This window comes from Lontra canadensis, unplaced genomic scaffold, assembly GCF_010015895.1.
Source record: "Lontra canadensis isolate GAN:19392208 unplaced genomic scaffold, GSC_riverotter_1.0 scaffold91, whole genome shotgun sequence".
Classification (NCBI taxonomy): Eukaryota; Metazoa; Chordata; class Mammalia; order Carnivora; family Mustelidae; genus Lontra; species Lontra canadensis.
The window spans coordinates 6,944,997-6,965,741 of record NW_022631085.1 but is presented as its reverse complement, the minus strand read 5'-3'; the positions used below and the strand labels follow the sequence as shown (position 1 = coordinate 6,965,741).

Below are 20,745 nucleotides of genomic sequence, written 5' to 3'. Positions count from 1 at the left end.
GAGAGTTCCCCAGCTCTGCCCCAGCTGGGTGGGCACAGATAGGGAAGGCCATCAGACTGGGTCCTGAGCCCTTCCCCTCGCTGTGTCTCTGCAGCTTGTCCCAGAACAGCATCACTGACGTGGGTGCCTGCAAGCTCGCCGAGGCCTTGCCCTCCCTGGCTTCATCCCTCCTCAGGCTGAGGTGAGTGGGGCCCCCACTGAGCTGGCGGGCTGGGGGAGGGTGGAGAGCCCCCCTTTCTGCCAGAGTTGCAGAGCCCAGCGCTGGGGCTGGAGAGAATCCCTGCCGGGTATTGTGTTTGCTTTTCTTGCACAACTAGGTGCAGGGCGGGGGTGGGGTGGGGGGAGGGGCTTTGACCTAAAATCCAATATGAACATGCCCCCCACCCCCCCGGAGCTGGGCCACACCAAGGCCCCAAACAAGAGGATAGCAGGGCCTGGGGAGATGCACCTGACAAGCTAGGAAAGTTGCTTACTCGTTTGGAAAATGGGGACCGTCCCAGTGGCCTATGGAAAGCATTTGGCACAATGCTCGTTTCTAGTGCACAGTAAATATTGGCCCTCTTTCCCCAGGGGATGGCAGGACTGAGGCTTTTTCTGGAGTCCAGCGGTGGCGGTTTCTAGAAGGCTGACTGCGAACAGGCAGCCTTGGCTGGCTCTTGCAGCTCACACAGTGCCTGCACTGCCACCTTCTGGTAGGCCTTGGCATAGCACTTCTGGCTTTTGATGACTTCCAGCCTGGCTCCCCGGGGTGGTGCCGGGTCTGATGAGGGGAGCTCAGACCAGAGCCCCAGCCATGCAGCTCAGCCTTGCCAGCTCTCCTCTCTGGCCAGGCTTTCCGACTCCCTCCTCCTCACCCACCAAGGACAGGCAGAGTCACATTCCCAGAGGAGATGGTATCTGGTTCATGTAGTTATTGAAGAATCCACCTTTTATCATTCCAGCCAGGGTCACCATGTACAGCTGTATGGGTTGTGTATTGTGCAAATCATAGTCTATGTGATTGGCACTCCCTAGACTTGTGCAGGACATCTAATTACCTCTAATATCAACTATGGGCCAGTACTTGTGCTAGGAATACAGCTAGAGATACAGCTATGAACAAAACAGTCCTTGTCTTCAGGCTTCTTGCATATTAAATAAGCATGTGTACAAAGTATTTTTAAATAGTGATTCATGCTGGGGAGGAAACTAACAAGGGCCTGAGAGGGTACAACGGGAATATTGAATTCATCAAAGAGGTCAGGAGACCCTCTTCTGTGGGAGGTACTCAGGGACAAGCATTCCAGGAGGAGGGAACAGAAGATGCAAAGGCCTTGAGGTAGGAAGAAGTTTGAGTCTTTTCCAGAAGGGCCACTGTAGCTGGCTACAGGGAACAAGGGATAGAGGGTGGGAGACGAGGTGGGAGAGGTAGGGGAGGCCAAATTAAGCAGGGAGACCCTTGTAGGTCTGGAGGGGGCTTTGGATTTTTTCCATTGTGAATGGAGAAGCAAGTGGGGCATGTGGGGGCAACATCTGATCTGACTGACACTTTAGAAAATGCTGCTAATTAAACCATGACATTCATAGATGATTAGACACCAGGATCTCAATGACATTCAGATGTGAACATGTACATCTTGGCATCAGTGAAATATGGGAAGAATCCTCTGTCTGTGGGAGGAGGGGGAAGCCCCCTGGGTTCTAAGACCCACCCCAGGAAGTAAAGGCTCCGCCTGGTTCCAGCCCTGGTCCTGGCCAACCTGGGACATCAGGGCATGCTGGAGGTTAGCCTAAATCCGCTTTGCTGCAGTATAGACCTGCTGCTTTTACATGCAGCCCTGCAGTGTAGCCCCAAGGCTGAGTCATGGCAAAGTCATGGCCTTGAAATGAGAATCACAGGGGCACCTGGCATGTTAAAGGGATGATTGTTCCTGAGTATATAGCTTCAGCTGGCACCAGCGACACCCATCGAGTTATTGACTATGCTGCTCATGGTAGCTGGGACTACACCGCAGAAACCCACGCTGGCCCAGTGGCTCTGGTTTTTTCTATCCCCTGCTATGCCCCAGTGCTGGTCACACCATCTTCGGTAACTCATATAACCTTCACTGTCCTCCGACCCCCACCAGGAGGTAGTAATAACCGCAGCTAGGATTGTCATTCCACCTGCCAGGCTCTGTTTTGGGTGTTGTACCAGCATGAACTCATTTACTCCTCCCCATGATTATTGTGCCCATTTTCTGGAGGAGCAAACTGAGTCACACAGGAGTTAAGCAACTTGGCCAAAGGTCACACAGGCAGCAAGCCCTGCAGCTGGGATTTGAACTTGGGAAGTCTCAGCCAAGAAGCTGCTTCCGCTTGCTCCTGTTGCTTTCCCTGGACTCTGGGCCTGTTTTTCCCTCTGCAAAATGGGCCTAGGATCGGGCTGGGCGTGGATCCCCATGGACCCTGACCTCTGTTTCCTGCAGCGTGTACAATAACAGCATCTGTGATGTGGGAGCGGAGAGCCTGGCACACGTGCTTCCAGACATGGTGTCCCTCCGGGTGTTGGAGTGAGTGTGGATAGTGGGTGGCAGGGGTCTGTGGCTTGGGGGGACTGCGGGGTCTCCTGCTGCCAGGCTGGGAAGGGCTGCTCTTTGAGAGCGTGGGGACAGACTTGGTCTGGGGCCTGATGGCCCTGAGCAAGGGCCAGGCCCCCAGGATGGGTTTCCCTCTCTAGTGTCCAGTATAACAAGTTCACGGCCGCTGGGGCCCAGCAGCTCGCTGCCAGCCTGAGAAAGTGCCCTCACGTGGAGACACTGGCGTAAGTCTTGGTTCCCCTGTGGGCAGAGAGACACCAGCTCTCTAGGGGCGCAGCTCCTGTGAGACCTGAGCCCAAATCCCGCTCTCACCCTCACCAGTGTGGGATCTTAGATGAGCAAACTTTGTCATGCTGGCCTCAGTTTCTTTGTCTGTAAAATGGGAGTGATAATATTTACCCCAAGCAGTTTTGTGAGGTTCAAGTTAATCTTGGAACAGTGGCTGGTGCCTGAAAATGCTCAGTGTATCAGGGTGAATGATAGGAAATCACTTAAATTCTGTGATTCTGGACGTGGCAAATTTAGCAGTTTCATATGGTTCAAATTTATGTGTTATTCTGTCACCACAGTGTCCAATGTCTGATATCAGCACTTTATACTCTCTCAAGGCACTTTCACCTACATAATCCCTCATATCTTCTAGGCTAGAATTTATAGGACCCATTTTACAGATGAGGAGAATGAGGCCCAGAGAAGCTAACTAACTTTTTTGAGGTCTAGAGCAGAACCCGGTCTACAGAAAGGGGTCTCAGGACTTCTAGGTCTCTGCAATCCCCAATATCCCCACCCTGGTCTGGTTCTGCTGGGTGGGAGGTCTCCAAGGTTCTAGGCTGGGTGGTAGGTGGGAATTGGGGGGTCCCCTTCTCTCCTCTAACCGGCCTGCCATGGACATCGCAGGATGTGGACGCCCACCATCCCATTTGGTGTCCATGAACACCTACAGCAGCTGGACTCAAGGATCAGCCTCAGATGAGCTCTGGGATGCCTGGGACGAGCTACCCGAGGTGGGCTTAGACGGGGATAACTGGGGGGTGGCTGCTGGGTGAGCACCGCGGGATGTGCACCATCTGCGGCCTCCTGCTGTGATTGACGAGGTGTCTTTAAAGGCTTTGGGGGCTGGACCCTGAGCCTCCTGTCTGTGGCCAGGCCTGGAGAGGTGGGGGAAGGATGGAGCATGGGGGGTGGTCAGACATCCACAGGCCTTAGTTTGGGCAAGAGCTTCCATAGAGTTCCCCCCAGCCACCCCTGACGCCTGCCCTGCATGGTCTTATAGGAATTTGCTCTACGCGTTTCTGTGCCAATGACTGTCCCCTCCACTTCTGTGCTCCCCCAACCTGTGATGTCCCCCTCCTCCAATGCCACAGCCTCCCCAATCTCAACAGCGCCCTGTCCGTGGGTCCAGCTGCCCCCTCCTGAAACTTTCTGACTCAGCCCTTCTCCTGATCTCTCACAGCACGTTCTCAGAGGACACTGACCATGCTGGACCTTGACCTGGTTATCTGTGGACACAGTTGTCCTTGGGCCCACGAGCCAAGCAGCCTGGCGCCCAGCCCTGCCGGCTCAGGGTCGGCCCCCACCCAGCTTCGAGGAGGACCTGCTCTGCGGGCCCAGCTCCAGGCCCCCATGGGGCCCAGGTCGATGACAGCCCCGCAGACGGTGTGGGCGCCCAGTGGCCACTGTGGTCCACCCAGGAACCCTGAGGCAGGCCCTGAGGGACACTCTACAGCGGTGGCAGGCCAGAGTAGAGGAGTGAGGCATCCCCATCTCTGTCCCCCCAGGTCCCTGCTGGCCCGGGAGGGAGGCACTTCTCCACACTGTACTCCTAATAGGGGTACACTGCGTGCTGTGTGGACAGCCGTGGCCGCCCCGCCAGCTCCTTTCCCAAACTGTGACAGGCCGGGATTCTGCATTCTGCGGCAGCTGCTTCGTGTCTGCTGGACCCACTGTTTTGCACTAACTTCGTTGAGCCCAAAGCTTGGCCTGGCAGAGACACACCGGACTTTAGCTGGAAAGAGCGGACGGTACACTAATGGAGAGGGGAAGGGCGAGGGGGCTGGAGCCCCCTGCCTCTCAGCCTTCATTTCTTGTGTTGTGTTTCACTACATTATAAAGGGCTCATTTAATCTCATGGGCACGTCCACCATTTGAGTTTATACCTCGATGACCGTTTTGGGGCGCCCGCTGTTCGTTTATTGAATGTACCACATACTCCCCGCAAGATGCAGGGACTTAAAATGACACATGCGTTGATTCTGCTCCCGGGCTGGTCACTGTGGGCTGGGCTTGGTGGGGACAGCACATCTCGGCCTCACTCCGTGTCAGCGGGGGCGGCGTGCTGGCTGGTGGGGGGGCCTGGGGCTTTGGTTCCTCTAAGGAACCGACCACAGAGGGGGCACCTCTCCACGTGGGCTGGTTTGGGCTTCCTCATCGCGTGGTGGCTGGGTTGAAGGGCGATCATCCGAAATGGAAGAGGGAGACAGAGACCAGAGAGAGAAGAATCCTTTCTATAAACTATCCTTGGGAGTCACATGGCATCACTTGCTCCACATTCTTTCTGGAATGGGACAGGGGGCGTGGCTGTCCTACCACCCACCCCCCAGCTTCCCCCACCACCCCCCAGCGGAGTCCACCATGGCCCAAGTCCTGTCTCTTTGGAGAGGCCCTTCCTACGGCATCCCGAGCTTTAGCGGCAAATTCATATCTGGGGACCAGCAAGGTGATGCACCGTAAGCCTTGCAGGGGGTTTGTTTCCCTCTGCCTCTCTCTGACTCGCCGTTCTATCCTGGGAGCCATTTCTTAGTTGGGCTGGCTTCTTGCCTTGGCCACGGTGAGCCTGGAAGGGACCTGGGAGCTTTGTGGTCTGCACTGAGAGCTGCAGCTCAGCTGTTGTTTTCACTGGAGCGTAGCCTGCTTGGTCAGAAGTCCCAAGGTGGGTCACGCTGGCTTTCTCCCGGTGGAGCTCTGCTCTAGCGCACCAGCCCTGATGCCCGGTTCCCAGACTCTCCTCCTCTTTCCCGAAAGTGGGAGTCAGGGGTCAGGAGGTTCGGAGGGATTTGGACCCAACTGCTGGGTTGGCAGTCCTGGCAGAGACGGGTGTTGCCTTCTGCCGCAGCCCCGCTGCTGAGAGCACCAGGCGCTCTGACCCAGGCTTGGGTTTTAAAGAGCATGGGCATTACTCCTCAGGGTGTGCCCGCATTTGTGGATCGTGTGGACGCCCATGTGTCCAGCCGCAGGGGCGAGCACCCCCCAGTTGGATAGGGAGGGCACAGTGGCACGTACTGCTTCCGGTCTGAGTCAGAGGCCATGATTATTCGTAGTTCTGACTTAATATACGATGGCTACCACTTATTAAATAAGTTGCTACCTGTAAGGTGCTTCACAGTGGAAGGGACATAGTAGGTGTTCAATAAGCACCAGCAACCACCACTTTGTGCCAGTACCTTGTTAAGCCCTTAAGCTGGTCTAGGGCCAGCAGCAGACTCCAGAGCTAGATCACGTGGGCTCAGTGCCCAGCTCACCACTTGTGCAAATTACTTCTCGTGCCTCAGTCTCATCGTATATAAAATGGGCATAATTATAGTTCCTCTTTGTTATGCAGAGATTTAAGGAGTTAAGACACTGACAGCAAGAGCCTGGCATACAGCTCAATACTTGTTAGCTGTCCTTATTACGTATGAATGTGTGTTTTGTTTCTGCCCGTGCCTGGAATGTTCTTCCCAGGCCCTTCATAGTGGGCAACTTCTGATCCTGTAGGACTTGGTTTAAAGGACAGGTCCTCAGGAAGGTCTACCAGACCACCCTATCAAATAGACATCCCACCCCCACTCTACAAACTGGTCATTAGTTTCTCGTTTTCATGCTTACTTGTTGTGTTGTCTGCTCCTGTCCTAGGATGTGAGCTCCAGAGGGCAGCTCACCTGTCTGCTTTGTTCACTGCTGTGCCCTCTGTACCTTCCAAGTTGCCTGAACACAGTAAGTGCTCAATAAATGTTTGTGGAATGAATGATCCTCATCACAACTTTGCTTATATGCTTTGCTCATTCCACAAATATGCACAGAGAACACAGTGAGGTACTCAATACAATGCTCAAAGCTCCTGCTCTGGAAAGTGTTGTATTTTAGTAAATTAAAAAAAAATTCCCTAGGCAGGGCTGTCTGGCATTGTTGGGTGGTCCGTGCACTGCACAAAGGTACCTAAAGAAGGGGGCAAATGGGGGCTCCAAATCAGTGTGGACTCTGCTTGCCAAGCTGGGAGTCCTGATGCAGAGCCACGTCACCCCAGTGGGGCACCTTTGTAATTATTAGCACAAAGTCATCTTATGAGGTACGTCAATTACTGTTCCCATTTCACAGATGTGAATTGCCTAAGCCCACACCCCTGCAGAGGAGGCTCTGAGTAGAGATGCAAACTCGCCTTTTGGTTTCCGTGGAGGGGTGGGTCTGCACAGGCACAGGCACCGTGTTGCTGGGACTGCTCTCCCAGCGCCATTTGCCCGGTGGGAGGAGCGATCCCCAGAGGAATCAGGGCATCTGTCTGGAGTCATGCTGTATGTTGATGGCATGATTCCAATTTTAATACATTTTTTCAATAAATGCTCAGCTTTCCCCCCAGGCCTCTCCCCCATCGGAAACCTCTCCCTTTGCCCGCGCACCTCTCTTCCTGGGCCTCTCAGGTGTGTTCTGTACACAGCCCTTGGCACCCTTTCTTAGCACAGGAAGACAAGGGGTGCTGGGGCTGTTTTTTCTCTGGAGTTCTGTGGGGGCGTGACCCTCCCTCACCTGTGACCTCACTCACACAACGGAGCTAATCATTGTGCCTTGTTAACTTCGGTGTGTATGTGGGGGTGCTCTGAGGATCACGGGGCACTGGCAGAATGGAGAACCACGGCTACTCTCTGATGAAATTGCAGGTTGACTCAAATTCACCTGTTCCTTCCCTTCCTCTTGGACTCTTCTGCCCTTTGTGGAATGGGAGGTCCTGCCTAACGGCTCCTTCGCCAGATCTCAAAAAAAAGAAAAAGGAAAAAAAAAAAAAAAGAGGCAGGGCCCCCACAGGCTGGAGTTGCATACATGTTTTAATTGAAAGAAGTCAGCCTCCTAAGTATTGCTTTTACAGGTTTATCAACATCAAGTATGCATACCACTCACATTTTCAAAAATATTTCCGGCCAGAGGGGCGACGCGGCATTCCCCCGGCGTGATGTCTCAGTTCCGGCAACTTGATGAAGAAGCAGCAACTTGAATAAGTCACACCCGGCGCTCGGCCTCTGATACCGTCTGTGGCTTCTTTTCCTTCTGACTTATTCCCTGAACTAGTCATTGCGTCTAAGACCAGCCTGGGGCCCAAGCCGGCTGGGTTGCGGGCTCCACGGGCTTCAGAAGGAGCTGGGAGTGGCTTCCGTGTGTGTCCGCACTTTGAAGTATTCTCTAGGAAGATTAAGTGGGAGAAGCAAGTGCAGTCGGGGGTGAGGAGCGGCGAGGCAGACTCTGGCTGGGTTCTTGTAAACATCCATCGCAACTGCGAAAGGTCATAAGCCAAGGCAAGGCTGTGTGTGCGACGCTGTGGGCGGGGGAGGTCTTCCGACGCCCTTGCCTTTCCCCTCGGGCAGGGGCAAAGGCCTTCTGGGCCTCCACTCTCAGTTTCAATCTCTCCACCCCACCCTCCTGGGTCTGGACGGAAACCTCTCTGTTGGCACGGAGCGTTTGGGGGAAGCAGGCCTAATGAGAAGGGAAAAGGGGTGTTACCAGCACAGAAGCACCATCCCAATGTCACCCTATATGGTGGCCTCAGCCTTCCTCCCTCCCATCAGAAACCCCAGACAGACACAGGCTGGGCATGTTGTCCTACAACTTTTATTAACTCTTTATAATGAATCTGGTGGATTTCTAAGGACCCTGGACTGGACAGCCAGTGCAATTTCATTTGGGAGAGGAAGGATGGTCCATTCCTTGGAGGGAGGAGGCGCATCCTGGTACCCAAGGAGGGAGGGCTTGTTCAGGGGTCAGGCAGGGTCTGCTGGCTGACCTGAGCCCCAGGGCAACTGAGCAAGCTCGGGGCAGTGGGCAGGGCTTGGCAACACCTCCCACCTTGCCCGGAAAATGCTTCGCAGGCTGTGGCCTCAGCCAAGCCATTCAGCAGCCCTGCTGCGCTGGTCCTTCCGGGACATGGCATCGTCCACACTGCCACATTTCCCAGGCCCTTCACTTTCTGTGTCTAACTGGGTGCCAGAGGCTCTGCAGTATCTTAAACTCCCAGGCCTAGCCACCCGCCCTAGCTCTCTGCCTCTCCATAGCCAGCTCCGACCACACGTTCTGCAAACGTCATCGCGCACCAATTAAAACCTGTGTGTCAGATATGCAACATGCGCTATCATTCACAGACATTTGGGGCAGAACAGTTCTCCGGGGCGGGAGACCATTCTGGGCACTGCAAGACTGGGAGCAGCATCCCTGGTCCCCGACCACTAATGCCAGTGGCGTTCCGGGGCACGGTGACAATGAAAAATGTACCCTCGCCCCACAGCTTCTGTTGAGAACTGCTCATCTCCCCAAGGTTCAGAGAAGCCAAGTGATAGGCGCAGCTGGCGCTGGAATGGTGACAATGGTAGAAACTGTCACTATCAGGTAGCTGCCACCACCACCCCCCCGATGGTCCTCACCCCCATGAGGGCACGCTGATCCGGCGGCTTCCACCTGTGGGGGACCTGCCTCCAAAGCCCACCCAGCTCCCGGGCTGCAAGTGCAGGCAGAGCCCACGTCTCCCCAGAGCTGCCTTCCAACCAGTGACGACCAGGAAGGTGGTGGGTCAGCACCCCAGCTCCTGCACCCCGCAGCTGACTCCCCACCTGTCCCAGTCCCTGGAGTTCCGGAGCAGGACTGAGCTCAGGGCTGCAGGGACCTCCTGGATGACAGAACCCTTTCCCGTCTCACTGACCCACTCCCTCCTGGTAGCTCCTGGGATCACTTCCCCAATAATCGACTTGCACTTGAACCTCTGTCCCAGGGTCTGCTCCTGGGAGAGCAGACCTGAGAGGCAGCGTTACACACACCATGTCATTCAGCCCTCCTAAAACTCCTGGAATGACATACTATTAGGATTTTCATCTTACACAGACATTAAGGCTCAGACACGGTAAGACGGGGCGAGATTTTCAGCACTACCTAATTTCATCCCTCCTGCGTGCCAGGTCCTAAGCTGGGTGCTGGGGACCCCGCGATACATGCAGCCATGCTTTTGAGACAGAACCTGGTGGGCATTCGTAGCCCAAGGTAAGAGGGAGGAGCACAGGGGCAGGAGGGAGCCCAGAGTGCGGGAAGACTGTGCATGAAGCGGGCAGGCTGGCCATGAGGGCACAGCAGGCCCTAGTTTGGTCCGGGGTAGGGGAAGGGAGCAAGAAGGCAGGCCATGGTGGACACACAGCTGGAGGGAGGAGGAAGGGCCAAGTCAGCCAAGTTTCTTACGCTACCTGCCGGATTCACCTTCTCGAGGCCAGCTGGGAACACCCTCTCCCACTGCGGAGACCTTCCCTCACTTCCACTGATGAACGGGCCAAGTCCTTGGGTCCCGGGCCAGAGCACTGGTGAGCCGTGCCCTCTAGAAAGGCATCCACGGCTTCCCCTTACATCCCACTAGGAATCCACCTTCCGCTAATCTTCCGCTCCAAAGAACCCCTGGGGTTCCCTGTGGGGGTTAGTGCTGGTGCCCCTGAGAGCAGGGCTCACTCCAGACATCTCCAAGGCAGCGGTTCATACTTAAGCCCGTTTCAGGCTTGTGCAGACTGGGCGGGCATCAGAGAGGACAGAATCACCCCCAGCAGAGGGACCCACTCCTCTCCCACTCTTGGTGTCTGCCACCAGCCCAAGCCGTCTGTCTGGCTGGAACGCGTCTCCGACACACGCCAATCCCCGTCTGACCAGGCCCAGGGCCCCGCAGGCGCCGGCTCCAGCTGGCCCTGCTACCGCTGTCTCTTCTGTGCCATCCGCGGGGTCACCCATTTATGGCGAGTGAGGCCGGCCTTCCGCTCCTGAGAGTAGCCCCAAGCCCCTGTCCTTCCAGGGCGCTACTTTGCTTTAAAAAGCTCCCATTGAAAGAAAACAGTGACACGGATGAGAATTCAGACCACAGAGCCGAAACTGCTGGCGGTGTCACAGGGGCTTTGGGGAACCCCGATCAGGGTTCAGTCCCACTCCTTCCGCAAAGCGCCCGGACAGGGTGGGGATCTGCCCTGAGTCATACAAGCAAGGGGAGGACAGCCCTGGTTTCTGCGTCCTTGGCTGGAGGATGTCCTGAGGCCACTAAGCTGTGCCGCCCGCTCTGGCTGTTAACTTGCAAGTCTGGCCTCACAGCAACCCCCCCCCAGGCCACCCCCACCCCACCAGGAGAATCGTGAGACTCTCAGAAGCAGGCGGTATTTCCAAGCACTCAATACTCACCTTGTCCTATCTGCTTTTACTCCTGTCCCAGCTCATGTATACCTCAGAACCCCGGGGCCGGGGGGCGGGGGAGGGGGCAGGCTCATCATCGGGAACTTCAGACGGGGCTCAGAGAGGCTTCAGTCATTGATGAAGGCCACACAGCTTGCAAAGGGCAGAGGCGGGATTTGAACCTCTGTGGTCTGATTTTAGGTTCATCTCTTTCCTCGAAGGCATCAAACACCTCAGGCTGAAAGCCTGCAGAATCCAAGGCAATGGGTTCTTGAACCTTCTAATACCTTTAGAGCATGACTTACAATTCATCAGCCATTGGCTTTATCTCCCCCCACCCCCTTCCTCTTTCTTTGGGAAACTAACCTTTCATTCCAGGCTATTCCCGAGAGCTGGACGGCTGACTCATTTCTGTCATTAAGAATGACAGCTGGGGCCCTCGATCCATTTTAAGAAGCAAAGTCTCAGCTCACTGCCTCTGGGGAGAGGCTGCCTCGTTTGGGATTGGCCCTTGTGTCTTAGGGGTGCTGGGGGGCGATGCTCTGGATAGGTGTCTTCCCACGGTCCTCCTCGGGGGCAGTCAGGGCAAGGCCTATCTGTGGGAATTCCGGTGCTGCCCCTTCCTAGCTGTGTGACCTCAGGCAAATGACCTCTCTGGGCCTATTTTCTTCATCCGAAAGAGGAGAACAGTGCCTACCTCATTAGGCTGTTGGGAGGACACGAAATCACGTCACTGGAGTGCCTACAATACACAAGGCATCAGCCCGCAGTGGCCCCTCGCCTCCTCCCCACCTGTTCCAGCCAGTGACTGCACCAGGCAGGGGGCCTCCTCGGCGCTCGGGGCCTTCCGAAAACAGGAGCCCTGTTGCCCTTCAAAGAACTTGTGTGCTGGAAACCCATTGCTCGTTCCTCTTTCCCATCCACCAACCGACCAGGTGGCTAAAGACGGATGTCACCCAGAGCCAAATGGCTCCATGCGCCCACTGTTGTCTCAGTGATGGGCCGTGTGGCAGAAGGACCTCTGCCTCGGCCAGTCTGAGAGGTCGCGGCCGGAGGGGGATGGGAAAGGAGATGATGCCCGGCTACCTGGGTCCCTGACAGAAGTCAGTGTTCTGGAGAAACAAGGATTGGTTTCTCCAACCAGGGTTCTGCTTTACATGTCACCTGCTGACATGTACCAGCTACGGGTTTTGTGAAGATTCTCGGTCCAGAACGTGTCTCCAGCTGGTCGGTGCCTCAGACTTAGTGAGGCCCTTCTTAAAGATTCTGATTATTTATTTGACAGACAGAGATCACAAGTAGGCAAAGAGGCAGGCAGAGAGAGAGAGAGAGAGGAGGAAGCAGACTCCCTGCTGAGCAGAGAGCCCGATGCAGGGCTCGATCCCAGGACCCTGGGATCATGACCTGAGCTGAAGGCAGAGGCTTAACCCACTGAGCCACCCAGGCGTCCTAGTAAGGCCCTTCTGAAGGGCAGTGATTGCCCATCAGTCCTGCCACGTCTAAGAACTACCCAGATGATGGTTTATTCAGTATTTTAAATCAAGGCACCTTTGTTTTTTTTTTTAACTCCAAATTTTTAAAAGGAACCTTTATGTCACTATCATGAATAAAAAACAGAATCATCTGGGTGTTCCGGGTGGCTCCGTCGGTTAAGCGTCTGCCTTTTGCTCAGGTCATGATTTCAGGGTCCTGGGATCAAGTCCCACATCCGGCTCCCTGCTTGCTTCTCCCTCTCCCTCTGCCCCTCCCCTCAGCTCATGATTGCTCTCTCTCAAATAAATAAAATCTTAAAAGATAACAGAATCATTGGTCATGAAGAGAAGGCAACGCTAAAAACAAGTATGATGAAAATGAAACCATTAGCTCTAGCCAGATACCCCTGGCCTGCAAAACTGAGCCTGGGTCTGGTTTCTCTGGTCAGAAGGGGAAGTAGCAGGTGCCCAGGAGCGACAGAGCATCAACAGTCTGTTTTAGCAGCCTCCCCTGTGGCGGAGGACCTCACTCCAGGAAGCCCTGGGAGCGGGGCTAGGAGGCCCAATGGGCCACGTCATAGCTGGGTATCCGGGGTGAGTCACTGAGCATCCCCAAGCCTCAGTTTCCCTCCCTGTGTAATGGAGCTAACGAGCCCTGCCCCACCTGCCTCAAGGATGGCGTGTAGGGGAAGCTAGGAGATGTGGGAGAGGCACTTATTTTTAACCACCTAGCCAATTCCCTCCCACCCCTCGCAAGGAATCCCAGGAATGAAGCCTTCCCTTTCTGGGGGAGGGAGGGTGTGGAACTAGAGCTCGCTCCCCAGGCTGGGGGCAGGGGATGGCAACTGTGAGGGCCCCAGATCACCAGACTCACCGACTCACCGGGTACCAGTTATCATAGCCCTGGGCTGCTTCTAAAAGCAGAGCTGAGGTCCCAGATCCCATCCAGGTTCCCCCTTTGCCTTAAAGGCAGAGACACATCCTCCTTGGAAATGGGTCCCCAAGAGGAGGAGGCCAGCATCGGAGGAAAGGGGAGGCTTCTGGGGCTGAGTCCCCTCTGGGTCTGACACACCGTCAGACAGCGTCATTTGTTAATGGCCACACGCCATTCTTTTAAAAACAAAGTCACGTAAAAAAGTAGATTTTTGAAAAACAAAGTACTAAAACTAATGGATTTAATCGTAACTCCAAGTTATAAAGGGGGAAATAGTCACTTTACAGCGGAGAGACCTGGCAGACACCACCTTAGCCAAACCATCAAAGTTCACATCACCAGCAGTGGGACAGACAGACGTCATGCGCCTCCCACACACCCTGCACTCCCTTCTCCGCGGGGTTCCTGCCAACAGTGCATCATCTGAGCCTCATCTCAAGAGTAAACATCAGATAAACCCAAACAGAGACAGTCTACAAGATGCCAGACGTGAACTCCTCCAAAATGTCAAGGTCATGAAAGATAACAGTGAGGAGATTGACAGCAACTCGAGAGACAATTAAGGCAGAGGGTGATCTGGGTGGTGGGATCCGGGACCTCAACCCTGCCTTTTTATTGTGAAAGGTCGCCATTGGGACAACTGGTGAGATCTGCAGATGTCACAGATTAGGGTGGTTTTGGCTTGCATCAGTGTTAAATTTGCTGATCTTGACCATTGTGCTACGGTTATGGGAACGAACGTTCTCCATCTAAGAAGCTATACAGGGAAATATCTGGGAGTAAAGGAATGCAATGTCTGCAACACTTTCAAATGGTTCAGAAAAACAAGCTATACATCTGTGTGTACGTACACACGCACATACGCGGCACGAGCACACACTGCCTACGTGCGCAGATATGGAAAAATGTCAATCCGTACAATTGGGGACCCTGGGTGAAGGGTGGGGGGACTTCTTTGCACTCTTCTTGCAACGTTTGTATACTTGTGAAGTTATTTCAAAATAGTTTTATTTAAGAAACTCAGCAAAAAGGAGTGAGCTCTGTGCAGCAGGCCTGGAAGAGCCGGGAGCGGTATTCTGAGACGGGATTTGGGGCCCCTTCCCGGAGGCCTCCTGTGGCTGCGGTAAGCCCAGTACTGGGTTGGGTAGGGGGGCTCCGCTGTCTCAGTCAGCTTTGCTTCCCTGGCCCCTCACTTCTCCTTTCTGGGCCTCAGCTTCTTTATTTGTGTGATGCGGATAATGGTGCCTGTCCCTTTAACTGTGATCTTGATTTCCCACAAATAGGCTAAGCTTTCAGAAGTTCCGGGGTAAAGACAGCAGATAAATCAGGAATGGGAATGGCCAAGTTGAAAGGAGGCCTTCATTTTTTTTTTTGACACAAGGACTGTGAGGGTCCTTCTTGGATGAAACCTCCGGTTTGCATACCTCGGGGCCAAGGGAGCTGAACCGCTGACATCCCTTGAGATCCCTAATGGGGCCTTCTCCGATCCACAGGGGCAGCCAGCACCCATGCGCCCTGTGCCCAGCAGGCTTCCAGGTGAGCCTCACGTTAGGACAGAGCTAGAAAGTCAGCCAGGCCTGGGGTGCACCTGCCTCCCCTTGTCACCATCACCTGTCTCTTTTCCGGACCCCCGCTACGGGAGACCGCCTGACTTCCCCCATCTGCCCTGACCGCTCTTCTTCCCCTCACTCCCCGCAGGAGCTCTACCAGCTGCCCGTGGGCTCTCCTAAGACTTCAATCCACGGCCCATGTCCCTGCAGAAGGTCTGGGTTTCTGAGTGGGGCAGTGACACGCCAGCCGGGGTACTCTGCTGCTGGCACAGGCTGCAGACTGGTACGGAGGGACCAGGGCAGCTGGATCAGAAGCAGCAGCTGTGGCTCTGAGTCAGGACCCGGAAGCTGGGAGACCCTGTAGTAAGCAGACTGATGGGTCCGGTTACCCTAGCTCGGTATCTGAGCTACACCAGGCACCGCTGACGCAGGCGGCGACGTTCTGCAGGCTCTCCGTTTCCGGTGCACTCAGGCTCTCTCCCACAGCCCTCCCTCACTCTGTGCCAGGAGCGGGGACAGATCAATCCAGCTGCTCCGCCTCCGCATCGGAAGTGCTGTGATGTGAGGACGCTCCCTGGCTGCCAGGCCAGCCGCAGTGGCCCTCCTGGGAAGTGGCCTTCCCTCCTAGGAAGCAAGGAGCTCCTGATTCCCCACTTCCTGCCCCCAGGCAATGATTAAAACTCTAGGAGAACTGCAGGGCAGACAGGGCTCCAGAGCTGGTGGACTTTGGAGACCACAGGCAGTGGGAAAGGTGCCCCGGGGGTCCTGGGCCAAGAGGGCAGAGCTGGTAGTCTGTCCCAGCGGTCCACACCTGAACCCGCCCAGCACTCAGGCAGGCAGTCCTCTTTGGCTCATCTGGGGATCTAAGTGTTCACTCGTGAGTGCACGTGCAGTTTTATATACTTGCAAGAGCCCGAGTGTACACACTTTCCATTCTATCTGACTGTTAATGCTAGCAGTGGTATATTACTATATCGCTTACTGTACACGGGAAGGTCTGCGAGATTTATGTCTATCTCACTCAATCCTCTCAATGAGAAACATGTCATTATCCCCGTTTTTTGGAAGAGAACAGTGACAGAGGGAGATACGGAACAGGCCCAAGGTCACAGCTGGGATTGGGATTTGAACCAGGTTCTTGCTTATGATCCCAACCCTAATATTGCCTCCTTCGGTAAGTGCTCAACAAACGTTGGGTGGACGGTACTGTGCGGCCACACACCAAGAGAAAAAAGAGAGAGAGAGGCAAGTGAGTACACCTTGAGATCCACCCCAGTCCCCACTACCTAGCATGCCCCATACCCTTAGCCAGTGCCTCCATGACCTTCTGGTGTGTAACATGAGAATATGTCCACATGAGAATAAGCCAGAAATAATGAGATCTGACTACTGAGGTTCCTTCGCTTCCAGAAAGGGGCCCGGAGCTGAGGTACAGTCAGACCCTTTTTGGAGCTCTCCCAAAGGCTTTTGCCTGCTGCTGGCCACCCTTCCCCTCCCCCCAGCCTGGGCTTCCCTGGTTCTGGGGCCAAGACCACCCTGGCCTGGCTTTGGGATTGGGGGGGGAAGGAATGCTGTGCGTGGCTTCCGCACTTCTTCAGGCTTGCGTACTGTCCCCAGCCCGTGGCCTCCCTACCTCCCAGCTCGGGGCCAGACCCTCCGACAGCTTTGCAAGGGTGTCCCAGCTTTGCAAGGAAGGGTGTCCCTGAGACATACTTCCTGGCGTTTCTGCGCAAACAGCCTCTGCTGCAAAGTTTGTCGGAGCATTTGGGCTTCAGTTTTTGGTTCAGAGTCTGCCAATGTTTTCATTTGGAAGGGGAAGTGTTTCTGTTGATGTGGTGAAGAGATAAAATAAGACACCGACTTACACTGTCTGAAAGTCAAACGCTTGGCTTGGAGGCAGGGATTCATTTTGGGATCTGCAAGGCCTAGCACAGGGCCATGGTAGGAAAGCAGGCAGAGGCAAAGTTTGCTGAACAGCTGACTGAGTAATATGCAAAGGGCCTAGAACCCGGCATGGGCGATGATCAATACTCGGTCCAGGTTTTGAATGGATTCCGCAGGTTCTGCCTTCAAAAGGGGTTCTCAGTCTGTGTTTCTCCATCTTTAGCAACCTTGCCCTATCCAGGCCCCCGTTACCCCCAGCCTGAGCAACTGAACAGTTCCCAACTGGCTTCTCCGCTTCCACACTTGTCCCGAGAGCCGATTCTGCCCACAATTGCCAAAGTCGGCTTTACAAATTGTGAATTGCAATTGTGTCACCTCCTGCTTCCCACTGCTCATGGCCATGGCCTCCTATGTCCTTTATGGTCTGCCCCCACCTGCCCCACAGACCGCTTCCTGGGCTGCTCTTAGCCACACTGGCCTCCTCTTGGTTGCTGCAAGAACCAACTCTCCCACCTCACAGCTTTGGCTCTAGATTCCCTCTGCCTCGATTGGTTTTTCCCAGCTCTTAGATCTTCAGTCTGGCTCCTGCAACCAATTTAGGGCTCAGCGAACTGTGTCATCTCAAGGGACCTTCTCTGGCCCCCCTCCCCCTTTCTAAAGCAGCCCACCTCTATTCTTCTGCTTCGCTCACTCAACAGACATTTATTGAGTGTCTACTAGATGCCAGGCACGGCCCATGTCCTCGTGGCTCACAAAACGATGTCATCACCTTCTTTGGGAATCTGCTTGTCCTTTCTCACCAAGTGCCAGGAGGTCACAGTAAGTCTCTCTTGTTCACTGCGTTCACCCACTGGGCACAGTATGTACTCCATAAATATTTGTTCAATCAAAGAATGGATTTATGGATGGGTGGATGGCAGGCAGGCAGGCAGGCAGACAGGCAGGCAAGGAGACTGGGTAGTTATGCAGGGCAGCTGACCCACTCTCCACCTGGCACTTGGTTCTGGCTAAGGTCTCAGTGAGCTCAAATGAAGCTTTTATCAAAGAAATCTCACTGTCCACCTCTCAGGGGGAGCCCCCAGCCCTCAGCCTACCTCTAGCAGGTCCTGCCCCACCCTGCATTCCCTCTGACTATGGTCATCTTGGCAAAGGCAGGCCACAGAGGAGGGGAGTTAACTCAGCTTGCTTGGGGAAGTGGCATTAGTGTCCATCTTCTAGAAGGAGCCCTTGCCATCTCAGTATCCTCCCACTCAGGCCCTGTGCCTAGTGACACTGCACACTGTCCAGTGGAGGGGCTCAAAGAGTGCTCGCAAGTCCCATGAACCTCACCAGACCCAACAGCCTGCCCCTCTCTCTTTCTCTCATCTTGTTCCGCTGTCTCTCTTCCCAGCCCTGAGACTTTGGCCAAGTCCCTCTCCTTCCTGGACCTTCGTTTCCCTCCCAGCAACACACAGGGTGGGGCAGGACACACAGCCGCCTGGTTGCAGCCTAGAACACCTCAGTGCAAAGATCCTGTGGTCCCTATTCCTGCTGGCTCAAGGGCTCCTTGAGGCCTTGCAAACACTGCAGGCAAAGCCAGCCCCCGCCTGCCTGGTCTGCGAACGGAACCTGCAAAACTGGCAGTCCTTGCAGATGCAAGCTGCAGACCTGCCGAGCTGGGGCACCCTGAAACCCGACTCCCAAGAAGCAGCAAACCCAAGGCCAAAAGGAAGTGCAGACTTTGCAGAAGGAGGTTTCTCCTCTCGCAGCTTCAGCCAAGGCCCTTACTCTTGAGTCTCCACCCCGTCCCCCAGGGGCCACAGGACAAAGGTGGTCACTGCCTGGCTTGCTACCTCTTCTGACACTCCAAGTCTTTATCCTTCCAGGACTATGGGAATCCCCAGCAGCCAAGGTCACCACCAAGCCAGACTGAGGAAGAAGGGAGGAGCTGAGAGCTCTGCCTCAAAGGGATCTGGGTGCAAAGGCTTTTCTACAAGCTGTGGCAATAGGTACCATGGCTAACCTGAACACCCCTTAGGCTCTGCCTCTCTTCCCCTCTGCAACAACTGTCACCTTCATCAGGGAAAGCTTTCCAGCCCCAGCTAAGGGCCTGACAGGGGTCTAGCCATTCCTGGCATCTGAATGGACCTCCAGGAGCCTGGGGGAAGGGTGCGTGTCTGGTCTGGAGATACCACCCTCTTCGCCAGCACCCCTAACCCACACTCATCTGGCGCAGAGAGGGAACTTACAGGTCTTGGAGGCCGGAGACAGCCTCGTCCTGGGGATTCCATCCCTGGCCCGACGATGCCCCCAACCAGTAGCGGCGGCATGATTTGGGCGGCTGGTCCAGGCCGAGGGGTGCGGGTCGTTGGGGGCAGGGGAGGACGGTAGCCAAGCCTACTCCAAGTAACCATCGAAGACATCGAGCTCCGAATCGGCATCGTAGAGGCCGGAGCCGGGATCGGAGAGCACGCCGAGGTCCACCAGCGCCTGGTCCATGTCCTCGGGCAGGAAGACGAGGCCCACGTTGAGGACAATGTACTCCATGAGGAAGGCGTAGTATAGGATCAGCACATTGACGAAAAACAGGCCCACGTAGAACATAGAGGGCAGCAGCGACGGTGGCACGTAGGGGACCAGGGGGCCCAGCGCGTCCAGGTGGGCCGCGACCCGGGCGCCGGGCATGCAGGGGGCGGCGAGGGCGGCGGCCCGGCGATCCCAGCGATCTCAGCCGCTGCGGCGCCCGGGCGGCCGGCAAGGGGGCAGCTCAGCCATCCAGGGACGCCCCGGGGGCTCGACCCAGGCGTCGCTGCGCCCCGGCGGTTGCCCCGCCGGTGTGCGGCGGCCTCTGAGGACGCGCCCCGGCCCCTGAAACGTACCCGGCGGGGTCCAGGCACCCCCAGATGTGCCCACAGGGTCCTCTCGATCCTCCCGGCGGCCAGGCAAGCCCCCCCACTTGAGGTGGCCGGGGACTACCCGGCTCCTCCGACGCGCCTCGCTCGAGCTCACAGGCCCTCGCAGCGCCGGCGGGGACCCCACCGCGGCTCAGAGTCGAGGGCCAGTCCCGGCGGCGGTCTCTCCAGCCCCGCCCGGCAGTTCCTCGAGCCCCCTCCGCGCCCCCGCAGGCCCAGCGCCCATGGCTGCGGCCGCCGCGTCGCCCTCCTGGTCGCGTTCCGAGCACCGCCTCCGGAGCCGCCCCGCGTTCATTGGCCCGCCGCCCCTTGCCCGCGCTCATTGGCCCACAAGACTCCCGCGCTCATTGGCCCGAGCCGTCCGGGGGCGGTACCGCTTCGTTCCGCCCCTCGGGGGCGCTGGCCTCTGAGCTGCTTCCCCGGTTCCGGGCTCCGCCCAGGTCTCAAATCCAATTGGCTCTGCGCATCCCCCATGGAGTAGCGGGAGGGGAACGACACAGAACACAGTTCAAAACTAGACCGATCCTGAAGGTTAAGGTAGCAGAAGGGAACCCCCCACCCCGCACCCCGCCCCAAGCCTCCTCAGCAGCCTTCCCTGAACTTGGACATGGCGTCACGCCTCTTTGGAACTCAGTTTACCTGTCAAAAGGAGGCGGGGTAGGGGAGCGGTGAATTTACCGGTGAAAACCTAGGACTTTCCAAAGTGGCAATTTTCCATGGTGGGAAAGATTAATCAGTGCCTCCTTCGGCTCTCCAAATTCTGGCTGCCAGAAGGTCCTTAACAGGTGCATCGCGAGGAGGTGCATAACAGGGTTCAGGAACACCCGAATAAAGAGATTCCCAGGCAAGTCAGACCTGCGGCAGTGGGGTTGCTTCCTGTTTTTGCTTTGTAAACCATGTTTGAAAGAGGACGTGGTTAAACATTGAAACAGCCAAGAATTACATAGAAAAGTGAGTCTCACACTCGCTGATTCCCCTTTTCATGAGCAACTCCTGTATATCCTTCAGGAGACTGATCTTGCCCAAAGCGCC

At 55.7% G+C, this 20,745-nt stretch overlaps 2 protein-coding genes across 8 annotated transcripts in view; one reads left to right on the top strand and one right to left on the bottom strand.

Annotated features, from left to right (window-relative positions):
* CIITA (class II major histocompatibility complex transactivator) overlaps positions 1-4,686 on the top strand; it is a 45,327-nt gene extending 40,641 nt beyond the window's left edge. For all 7 annotated transcript variants that reach the window (XM_032836317.1, XM_032836319.1, XM_032836318.1 and 4 more), the window contains 5 exons: positions 95-181; positions 2,448-2,531; positions 2,699-2,782; positions 3,456-3,562; positions 4,012-4,686. In XM_032836317.1, the coding sequence (XP_032692208.1) occupies positions 95-181; positions 2,448-2,531; positions 2,699-2,782; positions 3,456-3,531 (331 nt within the window). In that variant the 3' untranslated portion in view covers positions 3,532-3,562; positions 4,012-4,686. The remainder of the gene's footprint in view (positions 1-94; positions 182-2,447; positions 2,532-2,698; positions 2,783-3,455; positions 3,563-4,011) is intronic.
* A 2,929-nt stretch (positions 4,687-7,615) lies between these two features.
* On the bottom strand, positions 7,616-19,990 carry DEXI (Dexi homolog). The gene is made up of 2 exons (XM_032836316.1): positions 19,051-19,990; positions 7,616-8,276 (listed from the first exon to the last, which is right to left on the bottom strand). The coding sequence occupies exon 1, from the start codon at positions 19,484-19,486 to the stop codon at positions 19,199-19,201; it is 288 nt and encodes a 95-aa protein (XP_032692207.1). The 5' UTR covers positions 19,487-19,990; the 3' UTR covers positions 7,616-8,276; positions 19,051-19,198.
* Between the last annotated feature and the right edge of the window lie 755 nt (positions 19,991-20,745).